The sequence below is a fragment of the Schistocerca americana genome, chromosome 1, assembly GCF_021461395.2.
Source record: "Schistocerca americana isolate TAMUIC-IGC-003095 chromosome 1, iqSchAmer2.1, whole genome shotgun sequence".
Classification (NCBI taxonomy): domain Eukaryota; kingdom Metazoa; phylum Arthropoda; class Insecta; order Orthoptera; family Acrididae; genus Schistocerca; species Schistocerca americana.
The window spans coordinates 207,195,202-207,212,942 of NC_060119.1; the positions used below are offsets into that span (position 1 = coordinate 207,195,202).

General features: G+C 36.6%; 1 protein-coding gene across 1 annotated transcript in view; it reads left to right on the forward strand.

The window, feature by feature from the left end:
* The window catches only part of LOC124594437 (active breakpoint cluster region-related protein), a 112,095-nt gene extending 106,732 nt beyond the window's left edge, over positions 1-5,363 (forward strand). Inside the window, exon 16 of the mRNA XM_047132844.1 lies at positions 2,017-5,363. Within this exon, the coding sequence (XP_046988800.1) occupies positions 2,017-2,212 (196 nt within the window). The 3' untranslated portion in view covers positions 2,213-5,363. The remainder of the gene's footprint in view (positions 1-2,016) is intronic.
* The last annotated feature ends 12,378 nt before the right edge of the window (positions 5,364-17,741 follow it).

Genomic DNA, 17,741 nt, shown 5'->3' on the forward strand with positions numbered 1-17,741 from the left:
TCAGTCCTAAGGGCCTGGGTTCGATTCCCGGCTGGGTCGGAGATTTTTCTCTGCTCAGGGATTGGGTGTTGTGTTGTCCTAATCATCATCATTTCATCCCCATCGAAGCGCAAGTCGCCGAAGTGGCGTCAAACCAAAAGACTTGCACCCGGCAAATGGTGTACCTGATGGGAGGCCCTAGTCACACGACATTCATTCATTCATTCATCCATCTGCACAATTCAAAAAAGCTCTTAGTGGAGGGAAGAATCCATATGACCTAGGTTGTGAAGCAGCCATTGAAATCAAGAAGCTGCATGTTGTGCCATTGGTGGCCCACTTTGCTGTTGGCTACAGTTAGGTGGTGATCTTAAATTCTGGTGGCCAGCTGGTTGGTCACCATACCAATGTAAAAAGCTGTGCAATGATTGCAGCAGTGCTGGTACATGATGTGGCTGTTTTCATGGGTTGCCTCGCATCTGATGTGGATGGGAGTGGCATGGGGATGAACTAGTACATTGTGGTGGTTGGGTTGGTGACGGAACACCATTTTAAGAGAGGTGGGAAGGATCTTGGGTAGGATTTCCCCATTTCAGGGCATGGTGATAGATAATCAAAGCCCTAATGAAGCATGACATTCATTTGTTCCAGTCTGTGGTGGTATTGGGTGACAAAGGGGGCAAATCTTTAGACTAGGTCTGTTTGTGAAGGCCTTTGTTAGACCTTCAGAATACTCAAAATGGTAATTGTTGTCACTGCAGATACACCATCCCCATGTAGCCAGGCTGTACAGGAGCAGAGTGGCCGCAAAGAAATGATTTGAAAATTGTCTGATATTTCCACGTTTTCCAGTAAATTTTGTATCACTTTCCTCTGATTTTGAAATTTTATTCGTACTACAAAGACAATTAAAATTTTAATTGTTTTCTAACTCAATAATTAAATCTGGTACAAAATTCAAAAAATTGAGAAGACATGTCCAACAATGTTTATTTAAATAGTTTATTTTATTCATTTTTAGTACATTGCCATAGTTGGTACTTTGTAAATAAATTGTATGTAATTTAAAGTGAATTACACAGAAATAAGCTAATGACTTGTAGTATGGACCAGTACAATCAAAATTTTAATATTGCTTGTCAGTAGTTTGAATCACAGCTAGAAGCTTAGCTTCCCACCCCCACCCATTCCTGCCTCCTCTCCTCTCCTCCCCTCCCATCTCCTCCATTTGCTACATGTTTTCTTTTCAAACCTTCTGATCCAGTTATTGTAGCTTCTTTTTTCTGACATTCTGACAATTTTGAACACGGATTCCAGTAAGAATAAACTTTTTTTGTGTAATTTCAAACGTTTGTTTGCATAAAATAAATATACCATACAGAGAAACAAAACACACCACAAAAATAAATCACTACAGTTACATTATATGCTGCAAGCATCATCCCCAAATGACTGACTGCATTGGTAGGGGAATACAAAAATGATAAAGAGAACAGGGGGCACAAACAAGCACATTTGCTGACTGACTGTTTGTTTGGGAGTTGCCCCATAAACAACTAGCTTCCATTTACTTTCTTTTTCTGATACAAGTGTACCTGTGTTGTTTGCGATATGACTGGCAGTTCAAAGTAATTTTAAACTATGCCGGGCCGAAAAATAAAACTGAAATCATGCTTTAGTTTTAAGCTATCAGTTTACAGTATTAAATAATTTAGTTTTGCTCATGCTATAAGTAATTTACTTAATGAATTCTTGAAAGGTTATTATTTTAAATTTGCACGTGCGTGGGTGCACCCACACTGTACCCCTCCTGCCTCGTCTCATCTCATACATCTTGAGTCACTCAGTGTGGGTCAACCTCATAGCTGGAACCTAATTGTGTTCATCATGAAATAGTTTCTAAAATGTCACTGGTCTTGTAACAAAACATAGCAAGTCTGCACTCTGTACATTTATGCAAGACCAATTACATTAGTAGCTGTAATTAATTACCTTTATAGATGCAATAAAAATAATTATAATTATTTATTTTTCAAGGATCAATCAGCATGAAAGCCAGAACAAAATGTCTCTACATAATCTTGCTACAGTATTTGGACCTACATTGCTTCGACCTGGTTCAGCTAAATCTGAGTCTTCCAAACAGAGGGACCAATTGGCAGCTAGTACAGTAGATGTCATGGCACAAGCTGGAATACTGTATTATTTTCTTAAAGACTTCTCACAAAGTTGAGGTGCTTGTTTAGATGTATAACTACGGGTCAGATGGAAAGATGTAATTCTTGTAATTATTGCAATATAATGTTCCATAAATATTTGTATAAAAATTTCTATATAGTACACATGTATTTTGTATATGGAACTCTTTTTGTGATTGCGGTGCAGATAATCATAACATAATAATAAGTAAATAGATACAGTAGCTGTTTATACACTTGTAATTACTTGAATGATCTAGTCATGTACCAGAGCAAAAATTTATTAGTAGACAGAGTGGTAGCTGTTTAAATTGTATGTTCTGTAAGCAGTAATTTATTAATGAGGATGACAATCTGTGTTATGTTTCAAAATGTATTTTTACTTATAATTTTGATTTCTTGTTTACTGTATATATGTGTTTTTGTATCTCTTTATATGTAACATTTTATAATTATGGGAAGATGTAAACAGAAAATGGGGGAAGTTTGCTTGACAAGCTCAAAATATGAAATGAAATGATTGTTAGGTTTCCCCTCTCTCATTCTTCCACATGTCTTCTGAATTTGGTGGATACCATTTTATACTGTGACTTTTTTGTAGGATTTAAAAATCTTCACATCACATTGACAACCAATGTGAGATATTGAGCAACAGTTAGTGTGGCTGCAGCTGAAAATTTAGTACATGCCCTAGCACAAAAACTGTGGATTATACACCAACATTTTTTTAAAAATATTTGTTGTGACATGTTGGTAATATTGAAAAATGGATTGGTCGACTAAATTTTATTTTTGGAGCTATTGAAGAGGATGTGAAGTCTTAACTTTCATACGAAGATCATATTTGAACTCTTGTAACATATTATACATTAGCCAATAGTATGGAGTGATTAATGTTGGAATGTTTAATGGAGACTTCATTCATGATGAATAACAGCAGTGCTGATCATTTAGTACTAAAGAAATTATTAAAGTAGGAGGAGAATGGGAACTTGTTGCCAGGCAAAAACTGTTGGTATTCATAATAATGGATAACCATAAAACTTTGCTGGTATGTTGCAGTTTGATGTGTAGTACTATGAAATTAGCTACTGTATCACCAGAGCTGGGGAACAAATCAGTACTGAAGGGGGTGCAAACCAACAAACAAGAACAACACATAAAAGAATAGTTTTAACACTCAGGCAGCTAACAAGAGTATTTGAGTCACATGAAAACTCATGATTAGATTTAATTTTGTACATTTGATTGGTTTGACAATGAAAGAAAGGTACAGGCTGAAGAGCTTAATGTAAACAAGTAATATAATATCAGTGCTACAGTTGTTCTATTGGATTCTCCCAAAATGCAGTCGCAAGCCTGTCAATTTAGTGTTAACATGTCAAGAATAATTAAATAAGGCCTTTTACTGGTTTTAGGTTGGTTTTTGTTGTGGAATGCATTTGATCATCTTTATCTGTTCTACTACTGAATTTAGTAGAATTTACTAGATATACAGAAAAACATAATGATTCTGATGTGACTATATCCTGCCATTTGCAAGACTGTTCTAAATAAAACAAATTTTTGTTGAAATGTAAATAATATATTATTGTGGGTGTTGTGACATAACCACAGTATTTAACAGTTTTGTGTTTAATGAATTTGAAAATTATTCCAATATATAAACTTTACAATAATACTAGATCTTTGATTTAATTTTAAAAATCTGGGTTCAACATTGCAGTTGTCTGAAACTGTATTGAGTAACTCTATGGAATATAATACTTGGAAGCAGATGTTTTTTGTTACTTACCAGTCTGTTTTGTAGACATCTTGCAACCAGATACATTTGAGTTTAATATTAGGAAAAATGTGTAGAGAATGCGTGACCATTATAATATATTATGGTTTGAATGAGTGTGTGAGCTGATTACGTGATTCGAAAACAAATCACATCCATGAAAACCGACTTCATGGAGCATTTTATTTTCCTCTCCCAACAAGCATATTGGCTAGAAATATAGCCACCAATGCATAACTTGCAATAGTGTAATTTACATGTTATGTTTGAAAGCTGCAGCCACATGTATGACTAAGAGGAAAAAGTTAAATGAACTGTGTGTGGAATAATATTTTTTCTATCAAACTGAGGGACAGTACTTTTCTCATTTTTAGGTGATGGAAACTCTTAGTAAACTTCACTTTGTTGTAGCTCTGTGAATATTTATTCATTTCAGGATAAATTCGTTTAATGGTTTTTCATTTATTGTTTTTATTTTATGTTTTCTCGAAAAATTTCATATCCTACAAATGCCATACTGAACTATTGCATTCATGCCAGTGAAATTAACGTGTACATAATTATTCTGTTAAATTGCCTTTCTTGTTAATATTGGACTTTTAATTTCTTGTAATGTCTGTGATGCTTTAGTGCAGCCTTTTATAGTAACAGACATTTTGTCTCAAATAGACTGTAAGGGTATTTAATCTTGTCTGAGTATCTATAAGTCTTGCCACAGAGTTGCAGGGTACAGTTTCTGCTATGTGCCAGAGGCTGAATACCTGTGAAGAGAGATGTGTTGAGTAGTGCCTTCTGGAATACAAATAATTGAGTTACCAATCTTCAGACAATCTTGAACAACTTCACTCTCTTCCAGTCGCTCTGCTTTTAATGTAAAACTAGTGGCACATAATTTTTTACTACCATTGTAAAATGTTACCTGTATAGTCAGCCATTTTGTTGGCAGTGTTTGTACATCTAGTTGACTCTTCCAGCTCAGCAGTAAATTAATAGAACACATGAGAAGCATTTAATTACTTGTGTCTATTAGTTGCTTTATTTGTATCTTTCAGTGGAATCATGGCTTATGATTGTCCCTGTAAAAAAAAAACTTAGTATTAAGGGACCAATATTGTTACAATTATCATTACATACTGTTTTTGTGCTTTTTATGATGTTTACGAAAATAGAATCATGTGATTCCAGTTATGTAACATTCCCAAAAATCATCCATCATTTGGAGGTAGCTTTTGTGATATAAAGAGGTATGCCAAAGGCAGTTTAATCCATAAATGCAAAGAACATTTTGTGCACATATATAATATGTTGTGAGTCTTAAGCTTTTTTTTATATATTGTATTTTTTTTATTGATGTTATGTATCCAAAAGAAAGCAGCTGTGAATAAACATAGATCAATAGTTCATTGAACTGTTTTATTAATCACAGACGAACCTAATTGTTTATTCTGTATGCGATATAAGAAGAAAGACTGGTGAAAGATATGTCAGAGGCTGATAATAGGCACATAAAAAAGTGGGATCCAAATTGGAGTTTTGAAAACTGTACTACTTTTAAAAACTCGTATACAGTATCTCCCCAAGAGAGAAATGAAAACATAAAAGAGTAAAGGAAATGTTGCGGTTGCAGTTGTTTCTAAAATAGGTATTCTTCTTCTGTTGCTTAGTAATTCTTTGCAGCAAATTTATTTCACATTTCAAGATTTTACTATTTAACAACTGGATAAAGATATGAATTGCTCAGTTCTAGGTGTCCAAACAACAAAACAATACATTTTTATTGTGTAGTGCCAACTTTCCCGAGCACTAATTGGGACACTTCTGAGAGAAAATGATTGGTGCAGTGATCTTCCCTCTCAAAGGAAAGTGTACAATCAGAATCTATGAAACATGATGCAGTTACAGGATGCCAATAATTCCACAAAAAAAAAAAAAAGATTGGTAGAAACTAATCAAAATTCTGCACATCAAAACTTGACTGGTAATTGAAGAATTTCATCACTGTGAGAGTGAATTGCTTATATGTATTTAGAAAATGAAACCTCCATATTCTGCAAACCACCTTGAGGTACTTGGCATAGGGTACTTATCATTGTACCAGATTCTTCCCGTTCCATTCACATATGTAGCACGGGAAGAATGATTCTTTGACTGCCTCTGTGCATGCTGTAATTATTCTGATCTTACCCTCACAGTCCCTATGTGAGCGATACGTAGGAATTGTAGTGTATTCCTAGGGTCATTATTTAAAGCCAGTTCTTGAAACTTTGTTAATAGAGTTTCTTGGGATAGTTTATGTCTATCTTCAAGAGTCTTCCATTTCAGTTCCTTTAGTATCTCTGTGACACTTTCTATTTATCAAACAAACCTGTGAGCATGCATGCTGCCCTTCTTTGTATACTTTTTGTCTCCCGTGTTAGTCCTTTTTGTTATGAGTCGCACACACTTGAAAGATATCCTAGACCTGAGCGCACAAGTGATTTGTAAGCAATCTCCTATGTAGACTGATTGCACATTCCCAGTGTTCTACCAAGAACCCGAAGTCCACCACCTGCTCTACCCACAATAGAGCCTATGTGATCGTTCCAGTTCATATCCCTACAAAGTTTTACACCCAGGTATTTGTATAAGTTGGCTAATTACTACAGTGACTCATTGATATTATAGTCATAGGATACAAGGTTGGTGTTTTTTTTTTTTTTTTGTGAAGTGCACAATTTTACATTTCTGAACATTAAAGCAAGTTGGCACTGAAAGACCTAAGTTGAAACAAGGCCCCGGGAGTAGACAACATTCCATCAGAACTACTGACAGCCTCGGGAGAGCCAGTCCTGACAAAACTCTACCATCTGGTGAGCAAGATGTATGAAACAGGCGAAATACCCTCAGACTTCAAGAAGAATATAATAATTCCAATCGCAAAGAATGCAGGCGTTGACAGATGTGAAAATTACCGAACTATCAGTTTAATAAGTCACGGCTGCAAAATAATAACGCGAATTCTTTACAGACGAATGGAAAAACTGGTAGAAGCCGACCTCGGGGAAGATCAGTTTGGATTCCGTAGAAATATGGGAACATGTGAGGCAATACTGACCCTACGACTTATTTTAGAAGCTAGATTAAGAAAAGGCAAACCTACGTTTCTAGCATTTGTAGACTTAGAGAAAGCTTTTGACAATGTTGACTGGAATACTCTCTTTCAAATTCTGAAGGTGGCAGGGGTAAAATACAGGGAGCGAAAGGCTATTTACAATTTGTACAGAAACCAGATGGCAGTTATAAGAGTCGAGGGACATGAAAGGGAAGCAGTGGTTGGGAAGGGAGTGAGACAGGGTTGTAGCCTCTCCCCGTTGCTATTCAATCTGTATATTGAGCAAGCAGTAAAGGAAACAAAAGAAAAGTTCGGAGTAGGTATTATAAAATCTATGGAGAAGAAATAAAAACTTTGAGGTTCGCCGATGACATTGTAATTCTGTCAGAGACAGCAAAGGACTTGGAAGAGCAGTTGAATGGAATGGACAGTGTCTTGAAAGGAGGATATAAGATGAACATCAACAAAAGCAAAACGAGGGTAATGGAATGTAGTCGAATTAAGTCAGGTGATGCTGAGGGAATTAGATTAGAAAATGAGTCACTTAAAGTAGTAAAGGAGTTTTGCTATTTGGGGAACAAAATAACTGATGATGGTCGAGGTAGAGAGGATATAAAATGTAGACTGGCAATGGCTAGGAAAGCGTTTCTGAAGAAGTGAAATTTAAGTGTCAGGAAGTCGTTTCTGAAAGTATTTGTATGGAGTGTAGCCATGTATGGAAGTGAAACATGGATGATAACTAGTTTGGACAAGAAGAGAATAGAAGCTTTCGAAATGTGGTGCTACAGAAGAATGCTGAAGATTAGATGGGTAGATCGCATAACTAATGAGGAGGTACTGAATAGGATTGGGGAGAAGAGGAGTTTGTGGCACAACTTGACTAGAAGAAGGGATCGGTTGGTAGGACATGTTCTGAGGCATCAAGGGATCACCAATTTAGTATTGGAGGGCAGCGTGGAGGGTGAAAATCGTAGAGGGAGACCAAGGGATGAATACACTAAGCAGATTCAGAGGGATGTAGGCTGCAGTAGGTACTGGGAGATGAAGAAGCTTGCACAGGATAGAGTATCGTGGAGAGCTGCATCAAATCAGTCTCAGGACTGAAGACCACAACAACAACAACAAAGCAAGTTGCCAACCTTTGCACAACTTTGAAATTTTATTAACATCTGACTGAATATTTATGTAGCTTCTTTCAGATAGCACTTCATTACAGATATCTGAATCATCTGCAAAAAGTCTGAGGTTACTATTAATACTGTCTGCAAGTTTATTAATCTACAACATGAGGAGTAAGGTTCCTAACATACTTCCATAGGGCACATCTGAAGTTACTTCTACATCTGATGATGACTCTCCATCCAAGATAAGATGCTGCGTCCTCCCTACCCCATATGATCTGACAATAAGGGTAGGTGTGGTACTGATTGTAATATGTAGGCTTTCACAGCCAGAATTGTCACAATTAATAAAATATTCCGGGCTATTATGTTGTGGTCAAAGGGATTTCACTTTAAACCCCATCAATTTGTCCATATCCATGGAGGACATTTTCAAGGGGGATCGTAGCTTTGGCAAATGTCTGATTCTCACCCTGGCTCGCTACTGACTCAAATGCTTTTCAGAAACCAAGAAATACTGCATCTACCTGACTGCCTTGCCCAACAAATTTCAGTATGTTGTGACAAAAAGTTAGAGTTGAGTTTCATATGATCGATGTTTTCGGGATCCATGCTTGTTGGCACTGAGGAGGTCGTTCTATTCAAGATAGCTCATTATATTTGGGCTCAGAATATGTTCTAAGATTCTACAATAAATTGAAGTCAAGGATATTGGATGGTAATTTTGTGGATCACTTCTACTACCCTTCTTGGAGACGGGTGTGACCTGCACTTTTATTGCAAGAACTGGTTGCAGTCTTTTGTTCGAGGGATCTGCACTAGATTATAGTTAGAAGAGGGGCTAACTCGGATGCAAAGTCAGTATAGAATCCAACAGGGATTCCATCGGTCCTGGAGCTTTGTGCAGGTTTGACAATTTCAGCTGTTTGTCAACACCAGAGACTAATGCTCATTTCATTCATCTTTTCAGTGGTACAAGGATTAAATTTGGGCAATTCTCCTTCATTTTCCTTCGTAAAGGAACAGTTGAAAACATAGTTAAGCATTTCAGTTTTTGCTTTGCTACCCTCAGTTCTTGTCTCATTCACTAGGGACTGGACACTAACTTTGTTGCCACTAACAGCCTTTGCATACGACCAGAATTTCTTTGGATTTTGTGAAATGTCATTTGACAATATTCTGGTACAGTAGCCATTGAAGGCGTCATACATTGCTCTGTTGACAGCAAAACAAATTTCATTCAGCTTATCTCTTTCTATGGTCCTCTGCTTTGTTTTACATGTATTGTGCAGTAGTCTCTTTCGTTAGAAGTTTCGTTAACAATGACTGCACACCATGGAGGTTCCCTGCCATTAAGAACTGTTCTACTGCAGACATTTCTGTCCAGTTCATGATCAACTATTCTTTTAAACTTGAGCCATACTTCCTCAACATGCTCCTGCCCTGTGCTGAAAGTTTCAAGTTCCTCATTGACATACGAGACTACTGACTTTTTATCTAGTTTACTTAACATGTATATCTTTCCACTTGTTTTATGTGTCCTTTGTATTTGGGTAATCATTGTTCATACAAACCACATCTTGGTCACTGATACCAGTCTCAATGTGGACACCCTCAAGGGGGTCAGTCTATTTGTTGCCATTGGATCTAATATATGATGAGTGGGTTCCTAACTATCTGTTCTATGTAGTCAGAGAAAGCATTTAGTAATGTTTCACAGGACGTCTTATCACGCCCACCACTAACGATATCGTGATTTTCCCAACCTCTGTAGGATTGGGAACTTACGTACAACTGAAACGAGGTTTTCTCTAAAGTTTTCGGTTACTTCAGGAAGTGAGTCTTGTGGGTGATAGAAGGATCACTTATCATTTTATGCCCATCCCTGATACTGAGTCTTGCCCAAATAATCTCACATGCATCTTCAATTTCTATCTCGGTGGATTTGAGTTTCTTGTCTACTGCACGACACCATCTCCATTCACCACTTGTGTACCCTTATGATATACATTTAAATTTTCCCCAAAAATCTCTCTGCTATCTATTTCAGGTTTCAACCAGCTTTCTGTACCTAGTATTATGTGAGCTTCACTGCTTTTCATGAGCACTTCAAAATTGGGCACTCTGTTGCAAATGCTACGTCAGTTTACCATTAAGATTTTCAATACTCTCACCTGTTAGAGGCATTTCTTTCGATCTCACACTGATACTTCTGGGTGTCCTACAGCTATTGTTACCCTTTAAAGTCTCTGGTTCAGTCCTACCATTCGACTGAGAACCAAAGGGCCACGATCAGTTCTGGAACAATGCTGCAAATTGTGAGCGTTGTTGAAACTCCATGTGCAAGGCTGGTCATCTCAACCTTTTTTGCCAGTCACTGGAACAGCACAAGTGTGACCACAGAGCCTAGACGAAAGGCATCATTTGTTCCAGGGTGCGCCACAATCTACAGCTGGTGGCACTCTGTTCCCTCAGTGCTTGCCAAAATAGCCTACATCTACCATTGACATGCCACTTGCAGTCTAGTGGATGAGTAATGACAGATCCTGTACTTCTGCAGAGGAGACTTCCTTTCAATATAGCCTGTGAACCCTTGCATTTTGAGCTTGCTTACTAGATTCCGTCCACTATGAAATATTCAAACAAATTGTACATGTGGGGATATACTACAAATATTGGTCATCAGTGAGATGCAGCATTAAAAACCTTGGGAAACTTGGTCGGGTAGAAACCACCAGTTCACCTGAACCTACAGTTTATATGTGTGAATATTCTAAGCTGTACTTCACGGCCATGATACTTCCTAAATTCTTACTGGTAGGTTTTGAGAAGGATCTTTCCTTTTCCAAATTACGTTTGAGCAAATAACATATTCCAGGAATCTGCAACAGATAGTCAGAAAGAGCATTGACCTATGATTTTGCACATTGAAACATTGCACCTCTTTTTTTTTACGTTGCCCTTATAACATCATGGGAGGACAACACATCATTGTAGGATGGTAAATGATCTAATTATGAAACAGGGGACAATGTCTGACATGGGCAAAGACTGACAGCAGCATTGTTCACAGACAAATGACCAAATCATCCATACATCTCTTACAAGATCGGCCTTTAATCTCAGCGTCACTGACTGCTATGAGCAAAGAGAAAGTAATGACTGAACACAATATGTTTTTGGTCATCATATCTCTTCACAATGATCTGCCAACTTTGCTGGATCCCATCTGTAATAAATTATATAATAGCAAAAAATCATGTAATTATCAACATTGAGAGTAGGTATAATTAAAACAATTACAAAAGTTCTAAGCAGATACCACATGCAATTATTTTAAGCAAGCAAACTTTACAATTTAAACACAACTTACACAGCATGTCTGTCAGCTACAATAGACTACCAGAGAAAGACAAAAAAAAGTGAATGAGCTCACGCTCTTTCATAAAAACAAGAGAATTTTTCCCTACTGTGCTCAGTTCCAGCAACAAGCCATTTCAATATTGCTGATCATCTTTAAATTTTCACTGCAATTTTGCAGAATATGATAGTTATTATTAATACATTTCAATGAAGAACTGGAGATTGTGTGGGATTTTTCTTCTTCCTTACACAGAAACCATTAAAGACAAAACGTGTGCACAGGAGATTGGCTCTTTACAAACATTAACAAAAATCTATTCGTCCTCAAAAAACCAACACTTTATCACACCCTTGAAAGCTTGTAGCTATTCTTTTAGATGCATAGGCTCCAATGCCCTGAGGGAGAGGAGGAATTGCCAGACTTCATCAATTTGAATTTTATCAGAACATAGCTTAGTGGTTATACGTCTCATTCGGAAATGCATAGGTTATGTTCATGATACAATTACATGGTTGCTTTCCTTTTTGAAAAAGACACAACTACAAGGAGAAAAAAAAAAGCATGTTCACAAGATCATTTGTAGCTAAGTATAACATCATGTATTTCATTCTTTAAGAGATGTGAAATAGTTAAACTGCAGCAACTGATGACTGAAGATAAGGAGGTTCCTTTCTTTGCTGATTATCATCACCCATCTTGAAAACAGGTATTTACTGACTTAAGTTACACTTCAAAGTGAGTAATCGTTAATACTCAAGTTTTTTCATTAACATTAGTGATTTCTCCAAATATGAGGTAATTTGGATCACAGTTCCTTGTACCAGGATTGAGAGCAGTTTTGAGAAATTTCTTTATTAAGGTAATGGCAAATTTAAATCTTGATTTTATCTAATACTAAGCAGTCTTGATACATTTAAATGGATAGCCTGTGGCAGCTGAGTTGAGAAATATTTGACTGAAGAGAATGAACAGTAGACTCAATATCTTCTGATGTCCAAATGACAGATGAATTTACAAAATGTATAGTGAGTACAAAGCAAAGTAAACACACTGACTTCAGATGGACAGGTGACGGTAGACGAATTTAGAAATTTTTTATTAAATACAAAGCAAAGTAGACTCGTCTTAAAGTACTCAGTGGTATCAGGATCGGCATGGTGTTGACGACAGGCAGGTGCATTCAGTTGCAGCAGCCTCCATAGACAGCTTGTGACAAAGCAAGCTGGGATCTTTTTACTTCCTCTCTTGTTTTGCCATCTGCCTCCTTAAATTCATTTTTGACTAATTACCATTAACATACATGATTATAATCTAAATTTCCATAAAAGAGAAATATTGGCCCTCAGTAATAAAGAATATACCACCAGATCTAATTTTGTGCTTAGTTTTGTGTATGTAATCATTTTCCTAATTTATTTTGACTGTTCCTAGTTAATCTCTTTTGTTATAAGGTGAAATCGGTAATTGTTTCATGACTTAGATTCTATTGTTGACTTATCCACAAATATAAATTTTGTACTAACTACTAGTATTCTTAAAGTATTTATTTGGCTCTATTTGAAAACGTGTCAGCAAAGCCAGCTCTTAATTAATTCCAAAGTAATTATCAATTTTGTCAAAAGTTTTGTTTGTACAACCAATTTAATTATTTAAACAAATAATTCAGCCTAACCTTTGTGCTAGTAGTAACTGTATAAAATGGGGAATTTTTCTATATATTCAGTCAATTGAATGAGTTATGTTTTAATTATAATTTCTGTAACTTAAACATTGAACAATGTATAGTTTCAGTGCCTATTATTGTGAGGGTATAAAAGACCAGATTTTTGGTCAAAAGACAGTCAGTCCACGGTCAATTTCCAGACAAGAAACCTGTATTGGTTAGATCAACAACAACGTATCAACTTAACCAAGAAATAATATGAATATAATAGAGGGAAACATTCCATGTGGGAAAAATATATCTAAAAACACAGATGATGTGACTTACCGAACGAAAGTGCTGGCAGGTCGATAGACACACAAACAAACACAAACATACACATGAAATTCAAGCTTTCACAACAATATGTTGCCTCATCAGGAAAGAGGGAAGGAGAGGGAAAGACGAAAGGATGTGGGTTTTAAGGGAGAGGGTAAGGAGTCATTCCAATCCCGGGAGCGGAAAGACTTACCTTAGGGGGAAAAAGGGGTATACACTCGCACACACACACATATCCATCCGCACATACACAGACACAAGCAGACATGTGTCTGTGTATGTGCGGATGGATATGTGTGTGTGTGCGAGTGTATACCCCTTTTTTCCCCCTAAGGTAAGTCTTTCCGCTCCCGGGATTGGAATGACTCCTTACCCTCTCCCTTAAAACCCACATCCTTTCGTCTTTCCCTCTCCTTCCCTCTTTCCTGATGAGGCAACATTTTGTTGTGAAAGCTTGAATTTCATGTGTATGTTTGTGTTTGTTTGTGTGTCTATCGACCTGCCAGCACTTTCGTTCGGTAAGTCACATCATCTGTGTTTTTAGATATAACGAAGAAATAAGTGTAATGCAAATAGGCCATGTGTTAAAATAATGACAGTGTCTGTTCAATAGTGTCACATGTACTGTATTATTCTGCAAGAACTGTGTGGTTAGGTTTTTACTGCTCATAGATGTTCAATGGTAAACTATTGTAGCAGTATGCTGATATTTGCCTGCAAACTGTTAATGAGGCTTGTCAAAAGTTAACCAATAGCGAACTGGCCACATAACTGTGTAATACTGTGGGGTTGTGGGCAGTGAAAGTAAAGAACATTGAACATTGAAAAACAACTGTGCAACTGTCGGCTACATCATTTACAGTAGTCAGTGTTGAACTTCCACCCCATATTTTTCAGCCAGTATAAAAATGCAGCATGTCGAAAATAAGGACTATCAACAAAGAAATAAAACAGGAGGACATCACATTTGGTGCCCTTCCGGGTGAGGACTATTGTATTTGGGCACAATAAACTAGGACTCGCAAACTTTGAACAGTGAAATCAAGAACGATTTACAATACAGTGATTTTAATGATGGAAGTGCAACAGCCAATCAGCACATGAGTTTCATGGCCACAGTACGACAGCAGCCAATCAGTAAGTGGGTTCTATGGAAGCAGCCACTGAGTACAGGAACAGCCAATCAGAACACAGGTGGACGCAGCCGAGCGGGATAAACAACACGCATCACTGAGAAAATTACAATTTGCAGCAGCCGTGCAGATGACGAATCGAGATGGCAACTGCAGCAGCAGCAGGAGATGAGTGAATAAAAAAAAGAACATAATTTATAGCAAAAGCTGTTTTATATTAAGTGATACATAATGAGTGCCTTAACAAACAAGACAGTGTAATGGAGGAGAATGGACAACAGGGCAGTGATGTGACTGATAACAAGCTGTAGAGGTTAATAAACAGAAAGACTTAATGAGGACTGATTTGTTAGACAATAATGGTCATAAATCAAACATGAATGTAACTTTGAATGATGGTGACAAAAGTCCTATTGTAGATGAAATGATAAAAGCGTCATCTACATTGTGTGATGTTGTGAGCGAAATGGACAAAAACAGTATTGAGTTGGGTGAAATTGTGAAGGTTAAGGAGGAAAATTCTAGCAGTGAAATTCAGCAAAGGCAAAAATTTAAGGCAGACAGAAAACTGGAAGCAATGTTAAGACAAATTATGAGTAGTATGAGTACAAAAGAAGTCATTAGTAGGTTGGAAAGTAGTATAAAGAAAGTAGTACATAATACTAAAGAGAAATTAGCATTAATGAGTAGTAGATGTGTAGAAGAGAGAAACAAGCTTTGTGATCACTATAGTAGGAGGGTGTAGGCTTCCGAGAAACAGTGTAAAGATGAAGTCAAAGCAGCCAGGAAGTTTTGTGCTGAAAATAGGGTTAAACTTGAGAACCACATCAATGAGATTTAGAAATAGAGGTAGAAGCCAAGAGTACAGTAGCGGTAGAGTAAAATTTGGCAAAAGTAAATGAAAACGTAGATTCAAAATTGACTGAATTGGAGAAAAAGGTGGAAGAGGTACAAAATTTAAAGCATAGAGAAAATGACAGTGGGTCTGATTCTGACAGTAGTTGTAATGATGATAGGAATGAATGACGAATCCAGTAGTGATGAAGACAAGGTATTTGAATTTATCATCGATAATGATGGCAATGTGTTAAGTAAAGAAAGAATAAAGGAGGATAATATTAGACCTAATGAAGAGTTAGAGTTCAATGAGAGTGGTAATGAGGAAGAGAACCATACTGCCTGTCATTTGGCTGTGTCTGTCAATTGTTTTGGTAAGCAGGATGATAGTTTTCCCAGGGAAAGGATTAACGAGGATTTATTGTTTGAATAAGATCACATGGTAAGTAAAAAAGGAAGTGTGGCAACCTGTAATAACACCAAGTGTAAAACGTATACATGTTAAGTGTTTATTGCACAGTGGTAGTGATTTGAATGGCATTTCAAAGGCATTTTTTGAATCTATTAAGAACACAGAGGGTATAGTAGTGATGCAGATTTCTGGAATACAAATTATTTGTGCTACCAGTAAGCTATCAAAGAGTGTGAAACGAGAGGCACTATTAACTGTGGAATTGCCAGAACAGCTGATGGAGAGCAATTTTTTGGTAATTCAACATCTCAGCACTGATGTAATATTTGGGACAAATTTCTTGTGCAATTCTATTAGCAAGTAGGGGGTTCAACATTCTATGTTGGCTTCATTATGTAGCAATAATCCTTACCCCAGCTGCCTGTCCCATTTTCCATGTTTCCTGAGGCAGTCAAACTCTTCTATCGTATGTGTAGTTTATAAATGAATCAGAAACATTCTATCTTCGACTTTCAAGTGATTTTGTACAGCAGGATACTTTAGTATACGAATATTTTAGAAAAAGTTTCTCAAATGTTATCTATATATACCATGTTGTGTTAGTGATAAGTATTGGAATCATAAGAGGATGGGAGAAAAGGCTATATAAAAAGATAAGCAGTGGTATTTGGTAAAAATCTATCAGATACTGTATTCATTCTGGTTTTATGAAATATGATGAAAGTAAATTGTTATCACAGTTAAAGAATTTCTTTCAAACAAAGAGGTAAGGTAAACAGAAAATGAAAGGTGACAGCACATGTGTAGGAGAAGGTGCAAATTATCTGAAAACTGTAATTAACATCTGAAGTAATCAGCTCATGTGTGAAATTAGCATAATTTGGTGCAGCAGCAGAGACAATATGCAGTAAAAATCATCTTGAATACTAGGTCCTAATATTAATTGTGGTATAATAGAAGTGTGTCATTGTACGGCTTCATCTAGCATTAAGAAATTAAAACTTTAAACATAGTTGCCTGGAATAATGTGTGTGGAAAGAATAAGCAAGATTTGGATGTATATTGCCCTTCAGGCTAGAATCTCAAGCACTTTGATGGAATACAGTGAAATAATAGTTTTTCTAATTGATAATTTTGTCTGGTCAATAATGAGAGTTAAGTTTGCCTTGGCATGAGGATCTGTTACTGTGGAGTGTTTTTGAGTAGAATCAATTTTCCATTGGATAAGCAGAGCAGGTGTTTATTTATTAGATAATGAAGCCACAATGAAATAATAAAATAATGAATAATGTTAGGGTCTTAGTGGTTAGGAAGCTTGTCTCTGCAGTAGGGATATTTTTTGAGAATGCACTCCACTAACTAATGAGGTGAGAAATCTAAGTAAAGTAATGGAGATGACAGACATGACTGAATAATGAAAAAGGTAACTGTCTACAAATAAATGTGGTGTAACTATATCTTCTGTTTTTGAGATAGACAACATCAGGTATTGTGTCTATTGGTGCAATTCATGACACTGCAGCTGGAATGAGAGCTTAACAAAAAGAGCAATATTTTAGTAAGGTATATGTCATATAATGCTGCATTATCAGATCTATAGGTCATCTGAAAACTTCTATTTGTGTTCTGGGGAATTATGAGCTTAAAGTGGTAATACTGGAATTAAGAAAAGTAATTTTGCAGATTAACTGATAACTGTAGTGCTAGAGTGATGTGAATATTCTGACAGGTGAAGTATTTGTTAACATTTTGTGAGGACTTATTTTTCTGGTTGAATGAGAGTAGTACTCAGAGCTGAGTGAAGAAGTAGGGCAATGATTTGGTTCAACTTCCATCCCCTTA